At 40.6% G+C, this 8,588-nt stretch overlaps 1 protein-coding gene across 1 annotated transcript in view; it reads right to left on the reverse strand.

Moving 5' to 3' along the window:
- Window positions 1-7,666, reverse strand: part of znf407 (zinc finger protein 407) — a 270,903-nt gene extending 263,237 nt beyond the window's left edge. The window contains exons 1-3 of the mRNA XM_061950033.1: window positions 7,556-7,666; window positions 4,313-4,973; window positions 884-2,977 (exon numbers count right to left, since the gene is read on the reverse strand). Coding sequence (XP_061806017.1) covers window positions 884-2,977; window positions 4,313-4,859 — 2,641 coding nt within the window. The 5' untranslated portion in view covers window positions 4,860-4,973; window positions 7,556-7,666. The remainder of the gene's footprint in view (window positions 1-883; window positions 2,978-4,312; window positions 4,974-7,555) is intronic.
- Between the last annotated feature and the right edge of the window lie 922 nt (window positions 7,667-8,588).

Below are 8,588 nucleotides of genomic sequence, written 5' to 3' on the forward strand. Positions count from 1 at the left end.
ATTTCACCAGATCGAGAAGCTCCTCCTCAGAGCAGCAGAAGTTCACCATACCGACAGTGAAGCATGGAGGTGACAGCAACATGCATTGGGATTGTTTTTGTTTGGAGCGTAGTTATACTTTTTTTTTTTTTTTTATAACAAATCCAAAAACCAGTCACTTTTGGGTCAAAATATATTTAAAAATGTCATTTTAAGTTTTGGGAAGGCCCTGACAGATCTCAGGAGGGTGGCCTGAAGAAGACGGTGCTGAAAAGATGTCATAGCAATGTGACAGTATTGTGTTGTCTATTTTTTTTTAGATTTGGAAAATCTCATTACCTTATTTCCCGCATTATAGAGCGCACTAGTATTTAAGTCGCATCCAGTAAATTTAAGAAGAAACACATATTAGTCGCAGTGGACTGTAAGCCGCAGATATATATGTTGTGTAATGAGTTATTAACACATAAGATTTTTTTGGTTTCGTACCCATGAGTATGAATAGTTTAGTTATATTGTAAAACTTAGAAATGTTGCTTGTAGTGATAAATGAAGAAACCATAAGAGTAAAACACAAAACAGAAGGAAATACTGTAGTGAGCATAGTGAGTGTGCAGTGAGCAACCTGGTCCAAAAGATGGTGCAATAGCACAAACAATAACATATTTTCAGTGTCTATGTGGATGTTTTATGAAAACTATTTGTTGAATACAAAACTATATGGTCGTTAGCGCAGAAAAATCTATCAAATAGCTGCACCGTTATAAACCGTAGGGTTCCAAGCGTAGAAAAAAAGGAGCGGCTTATAGTCCGGAAAATATGGCATGTAAACATGGATGTGTTTTCTATATCCACAGTATTGCATGTGAGGTAATAAGGAAATGCACAAATGCAGCATACATACCTGTGTGCGTGCGAATGTGTGCCAGGAAGGCCAGGGAGTTGCTGCTCTTGCACACTTTTCCGCAGTACTTGCAAACGTTGCCTTGGTGCTCTTCCCGTTCGCGGTTGATCTGTTCAGTGTCCTCCAGCACAAATTTGTTGACTTGTCTTAGCAGCTCGTCGTGTTTCTCTTTGATGTGAATAAACAGATCTTGTTCCGTTTTGAAGCGGTCTGTGCATTTTGTGCACTTGAAGCACGCTCCACCTTCAAGTCGTTCTTCGAGGCTGTTCTGCTCATTTCGTAGGTGGGAGGCGCTGGCCAGGTGCTGATGCAGGTTGCTCTCGGTGTAGTAGGACTTTCCACACACCATGCAATGGTAAGGCTTATCCTTGGTCGGGTGCTTCATTGAAATGTGGACATTCAGACCGCTGAGGCCGTCTGCCAAAAAGCCACAATCATCACAGCGCATTCCGGTGCTGCTCAATTTAGCATGGTTCTTTTTCTTCCTTTCTTTCTGTTCGAACGTCTTAACATAAACATGCGACAGGAGCGCAGAGGATTCTGGTGCTTCTCCTGTCAAACATTTAACAGCAGCCTCGCCTTCCAGGGCAAGCTTCTTCAACGTTGCTTGCTCCTGTTCAGCAAGGGCTTTTACAGACACAATAGAGGCATCAAAAGATAAAGCGGTGGATAGTTTTGGAACCGACAGAGAGCTATTTTCTGGGCTCATCTCTTCCATGTATTTGTCAACTTCTCGGCTTTCTTGCGGGGACTGTTGCACTACGAATTCAATTTCTGCTGTTGATTTGGCCGTTTGTCTCACTGTACAGTCCGTTGAATCTTGATCATCACCAGTGGCAGATGCAATGCTCTCTGCTTCCTTCTCTGCTTTGCTAGTTAAGATGTCTGCAGAATCAACAGGCTCCGTACTGACAGAAGGTGCCACTGTGTCCTGACTTTGTTCCGAACTTAGCTTTGATTCTTCAGTGAGGCAAAAGGGTTCAGATTTAGGATCAACCATTGCACCTTTAGGATCAATGACTGATGTTTGACCACCATTCTCTTGCGATGCCAGGTAACTCTGGCTTTTTTCCTTGTGCCTCTCGGTGCTGGCATGGCGGGACATTTCCTTGCTTGTTAAAGCGTAGTATTTGCAGGCCAAACAGACATATTCAAAGCCTTTTGCATGCTTTCTGTTCACATGAAGATGGAGGGAAGAGCCCGAGTGAGCTACAAAATCGCAGTGTCTGCAAGTAACACGGTCATATTGGCCATCCTTTGAGCTTGAGTGTGGCAGTATTAGATCGTCTTCGCTCTGTTCTTTGGAGCCTTCTGAGTCCTGCTGCATTTCCCTTTTCTCTGAGGTTTCATTTGGTTCTGAAGATTGTGTATCTGTGGATTCCTGAGGTGAACTGCTTTCTAGAAGTTTGGCGGGGCTGTTGTTTTCACACTGTTGCACACGGTTAATATGTTTCTTTGTGATACAATGACGATCTATGTCCCCTTTGGTGACACAGCTATAATTGCACACAGTACACCGGTAAAGATAATCCTTGCTGTGTTTACGACGGACATGGACACCGAGGTTGGTGGCATTAGATACTATTAAGCCACAATAACCACATTTGGTTGAAGACACATGTTTTGGTCTCCCTCTTTTCCGTTTTAGAGTTTCCGAATCATCATCTTCTTCTTCTGTAACAGCCTGAGCAGCCTCCATTGCCTCTTGTGTTCCCTGGGCCCCAACAGCTAAGTCATCTCCACCTCTATTTCCGTTGCTTACCCTCTCAACATAATCAGTGGAGGAAGACTCTTCACTATTCTGCCTTCTGAGATGTTGCTTATGGGTGTCTGAGCAAAGATGTCTGTCCATCCATTCATATGTAGCAGAAAAGAAGTTGCATAATTTACAGCGGTACCAATCCAGGTCGGGATGCTTGACACGAGCATGGCTCTCCAGCAAGGAAAGTGTGAAAACCTGGAAATCGCAGTTTGCACACTTCAGCTGAATTCTGCTCACTGGACGTTTAAGCATCAATTCTGGGGGGGATATCTTTAAAGCACGTTCTGTATCTTCAGCCTCCTCTTCTTCACCCATGTTCTCTTCAGCACCAACTGAAAGAAATTAGACAAAAGACACAGCTTCTTCAGTAAATTATTTTTTTAAATCATTAAGTATGAACAGATGTCTGTTATTGACGGTATAGATGCAGTGCATCCGGAAAGTATTTACAGCGCTTCACTTTGTCCACATTTTATTATGTTACAGCCTTATTCCAAAATGGAAACATTTATTTTTGTTCTCAAAATTCCACACAGAATAATACCCCATAATGACAATGTGAAAAGGTTTTATAAAATACATTTTGCAAATGTATCAAAACTAAAAAACACACTTACACAAGTATTCACAGCTTTTGCTCAATAGTTTGTTGATGCACCTTTGGCAGAAATTACAGCCCTAATTATTTGTAAATACAATGCTACAAGCTTGGCATCGTTGGGCAGTTTTTCCTATTCCTCTTTGCAGCACCTCTCAAGCTCCATCGGTTTGATGGGAAGCATTGGTTTTCATCCAGGATGTCTCTGTACATTGCTGAATTCATCATAATGACTTAGTCTACTCATGAAAGTGACCAAGAACCCAATGGTTACTCTGTCAGAGCTACAGCATTCCTCTGTGGAAAGGGGAGAACCATCTGTGCAGCAATTCACCAATCTGGCCTGTATGGTATAGTGGTCATACGAAAGCCATTATTTTGTATAAAAAAATAAAAATGTTTTAAAAAATTGCCAAAGTGCACCTGAAAGACCTTCAGACCATGAAAAACTAAATTCTCTGGCCTGGTCTATCTCACATGCAAAGATTGAACTCTTTGGTGTAAATGCGAGGCATCATGTTGTAGGAAACCAGGCACCGCTCATCACCAGGCCAATACCATACCTACAGTGAAGCATGGTGGTCGCAGGATCATGCTTTGGGGATATATTTCAGAAGCAGGAACTGCGAGACTAGTCAGGATAGAGGGAAAGATGAATGCAGCAAAGTACAGAGACATCCTGGATTAAAACCAACACTTCCCATCTAACTTGATGGAGCTTGGAAGGTGCTGCAAAGAGGAATGGGCAAAACTGCCCAAAGAAAGCTGAGCCAAGCTTTTGGCATCGTATTAAAAAATACTTGAGGCTGTTAAAAAAAAAGTGCATCAATAAAGTATTGAGCAAAGGCTGTAAATACATATGTACATGTGATTTTTTTTAGTATTTCTTTTTTTAAATTGTACTTTTAAAAATAAAACTTTTCACATTGTCATTATGGGGTGAGTAGAATTTTGAGGACGAAAAATAATGTTTTCCATTTTGTAATAAGGTTGTAAAATAAAAGGGAAGCACTGTTAATACTTTCCGGGTGCACTGTAAATGACTACATAACAAAAAGCAAATACTCACATGTGTATGGGGCGTCTTTATTGTGGTATCTCTGGACATGTACATCAAGAGGAGACTGGTCCCTAAATTCTTGTCCACAGTAGTTGCATGAATAGATAATCTTGGGTTTTGGGGTTCGTTTGCTAACTCTTCTCTCTTGAGAGGATATAGTTGGTTCTTGAATTGCCTCCTTATCCGATAACAGAACACCCCTACTTGAACCATCATCATGGAAAGCTAAGCTTGGCTCATCAGGCTCAAGAACATCAGCAGCACTTTCTGTCTCCATGCCTATCTCTTTTTGAACATCTCTTACATTGTCATCTAAGAGGTTTTCACTGTTCTGAGGTGTTTTTGCATTTTTATGTTTTCTTGCATAGTGAATCTTCAGTGATCTCGGGCATTTTGCAGAAAAGTCACAAACAGTGCATATTGTATTAGCATCTTCAATCACGGAGTGTGGCTGCAGCTTCCGAGTGGCTTCCCCTTCCTCTTTTTCAGGCTTTATAGTTGAGTTGGCTGTTGCATCCTCCATCTCAATGTCATCTGGCTGCCCGTTTTTTGGCATTTTGTCCAAAAGGAGCCTCCTTTTCTGATGTATATGTTTCTTATCTATAGCATATCTTGCTATGTCTGCATAAAGCTGTGACAATGACTCGAGTTGAAGATGACTCAAGCACTTCTGTAAAATTATATAAAAAGCACACTTTAGTTTGGGTACTTCTATTTCCCTCATACACAATTCAGATGCATGAAAATGTAAACTACTTTAAACACAAACGCAATGTACCGTAATCAAGTTAATATACAGTCGTGGTCAAAAGTTAACATACACTTGTAAAGAACATAATGTCATGGATGTCTTGCTTTCAAATAATTTCTACAACTCTTATTTGTTTGTGATAGAGTGATTGTAGCACATACTTGTTGGTCACAAAAAACATTCATGAAGCTTCGTTCTTTTTTGAATTTATTATGGGTCTACTGAAAATGTGACCAAATGTGCTGGGTCAAAAGTATGCATACAGCAATGTTAATATTTGGTTACATGTCCCTTGGCAAGTTTCACTGCAATAAGGCGCTTTTGGTAGCCATCCACAAGCTTCTGGTTGAATTTTTGACCACTCCTCTTGACAAAATTAGTGCAGTTCAGCTAAATGTGTTTGTTTTCTGACATGGACTTGTTTCTTCAGCATTGTCCACACGTTTAAGTCATGACTTTTGGAAGGCCATTCTAAAACCTTAATTCTTGGCTGATTTAGCCATTTCTTTACCACTTTTGACGTATGTTTGGGGTCATTGTCCTGTTGGAACACCCAACTGCGCCCAAGACACAACCTCTGTGCTGATGATTTTTGGTTGTCCTGAAAAATGTGGAGGTAATCCTTCTTTTCCATTGTCCCACTTACTCTCTGTAAAGCACCAGTTCCATTAGCAGCAAAACGGGCTCAGAGCATAATACTACCACCACCATGCTTGACAGTAGGATTGGTGTTCCTGGGATTAAAGGCCTCACCTTTACTCTTTCAAACATATTACTGGGTATTGTGGCCAAACAGCTCAATTTTTGTTTCATCTGACATCACATGGACTAAGTTAAGACCTTCTGGAGGAAAGTTCTGTGGTGAGATGAAACAAAAATGTAGCTGTTTGGCCACAATACCCAGTATTATGTTTGGAAAAGAAAAGGTGAGGCCATAAGTCCCAGGAACACCACACCTACCGTCAAGCATGGTGGTGGTAGTATTATGCTCTGGGCCTGTTTTGCTGCCAATTGAACTGGTGCTTTACAGAGAGTAAATGAGACAATGAAAAAGGAGGATTACCTCCAAATTCTTCAGGACAACCTAAAATCATCAGCCCGGAGGTTGGGGCTTGGGCGCAGTTGGGTGTTCCAACAGGACAATGACCCCAAACACACGTCAAAATTGGTAAAGAAATGGCTAAATCAGGCTAGAATTAAGGTTTTGGAATGGCCTTCCCAAAGTCCTGACTTAAATGTGTGGACATTGCTGAAGCAACAAGTCCATGTCGGAAAACCAACAAAGTTAGCTGAACTGCACCAATTTTGTCACGAGGAGTGGTCAAAATTTCAACCAGAAGCTTGTGGATGGCTACCAAAAGCGCCTTATTGCAGTGAAACTTGCCAAGGGAAATGTAACCAAATATTAACATTGTTGTATGTATACTTTTGACCCAGCAGATTTGGTCACATTTCCAGTAGACCCATAATAATTTCATAAAATAACCAAACTTCACAAATGTTTTTTGTGACCAACAAGTATGTGCTCCAATCACTCTATCACACAAAAAAATAAGAGATTATTGGAAAGTCAAGACAGCCATGACATTATGTCCTTCACAGGTGTATGTAAACTTTTGACCACGACTGTAGACGTTCAAACGTCCCAGCAACGTGGTCTGGTCAAACACGAGTTAATGTCGCCATCTAGTGTTTACAGTCGCACATTGTTATTGTTGCTGGGTTGTTGGCACGAATCACACAGTATGATCTAGCAAGAGAATTTTTTTATATATATTTCTGTGATTTTTGTCTATTAATATTTCCTGGTGCTTTCCTATTTAAAATGAATATTTTCTGTACTATAGTGACGTCATGGACAAGACGGCAATGTAAATCCGGAAGTAGACTCTCGCTGCTGTTTATAAACACTGTTTGGTGTCATGCATTGTCAATGATATTGTGCCAATGAGTGCACTAATGGGTTAAAGAGGGGACACGATTAAATGCAATATTAAGATGCAGTCTTTATTATATAAAAAAGCTATGGCCAAGGGTGTAGATTGTTCAGTAGCATGCTGTTGTTAAAGAGCATTCGCTGCACAAACCAAACAGCCCGTAAACGTGCATTGTGGCGTTAAACACATAATAATAAACACCTAATATTAAACACCTAACATTAAACACCTAATACTGCAGCCTAGGCAGAGTTGCATTTTTTTAATTGCTAGCAACATGTTTCTCAGCGGTGATTTGAACTTTGGGAAGACGAACCAATAGAATTGCGCCCTGAGACGCGTCGCCCAATCACAGCGAAGGAGGAGGCGGGTCTTAATCACTGTCAAGCTAGGAAAACGACGGCAGCGCAGAGGCCCAAAAAGGAGGCTAACATAGCCAACGTGTCACTGCCCGCTAATATCTTCAACCGTCCCTTAAATAGTAACAGCTGAACAAACGGCGAAGCAAGAATGTATTAAACGACTTATAAATGTATAGAGATGTGATAAAGAACGCATACGTACCTTCGATTTTGCTTATCTTTCCGCCGTCCGCGCTTTTTGTTGCTAGACACAAATGGCGTACCGTAGCAAGAGACATGCGTCACACCAAGGCGGAACTTGTGCCCGCCTTTTCCTTTTTTTCCCCCAACCACAGACGTTTGCCTCAATGCTGCTTTCGCGTGTCGTGGGAGAAACCGGTGTCATAAAGTGTCATAACCTAACAATGATATCAGTAGAAAAAACTCCATTTAGTTTAGATAATAATGAGTCATGTATTTATGGGAGTAGAATTGTCTCACATCAACTTATATATATATAGCAATATGATATTAATACATATGCATATATTAATAAATATACAAATACAAATGTGATAAATAATTTGTATAAATAAACGCGTATTTGTAATATATTTTTGAGATTTGAAAATATATACAAATAAAATGTATAAATATAAAAATGTGACATACATAAAAATCAAGAATTTGTGTAAACAAACGTGTATTTGTAAATATATTTTTGAGATTTGAATATAAATATGCTTGATTTTGTATTTGTATTGAATTTGCATATGTGGATCGCTTTTTTTTTTGTGGTGCAGCACAGTGGTAGAGGGGTTAGTGCGTCTGCCTCACAATACAAAGGTCCTGGGTTTGATCCTGCGCTTGGGATCTTTCTGTGTGGAGTTGGCATGTTCTCCCCGTGACTGCGTGGGTTCCCTCCGGGTACTCCGGCTTCCTCCCACCTCCAAAGACATGCACCTGGGGTTAAGTTGATTGACAACACTAAATTGGCCTTAGTGTGTGAATGTGAGTGTGAATGTTGTCTGTCTATCTGTGTTGGCCCTGCGATGGGGTGGCGACTTGTCCAGGGTGTACACCGCCTTCCGCCCGATTGTAGCTGAGATAGGCTCCAGCGTCCCCCGCGACCCCAAAGGGAAAAAGCGGTAGGAAATGGATGGATGGATGGATATTAATAAATATACAAATACAAATGTGATAAATCATTTGTATAAATAAACGCGTATTTGTAATATATTTTTGAGATTTGAAAA

This window comes from Nerophis lumbriciformis, linkage group LG04, assembly GCF_033978685.3.
Source record: "Nerophis lumbriciformis linkage group LG04, RoL_Nlum_v2.1, whole genome shotgun sequence".
Classification (NCBI taxonomy): domain Eukaryota; kingdom Metazoa; phylum Chordata; class Actinopteri; order Syngnathiformes; family Syngnathidae; genus Nerophis; species Nerophis lumbriciformis.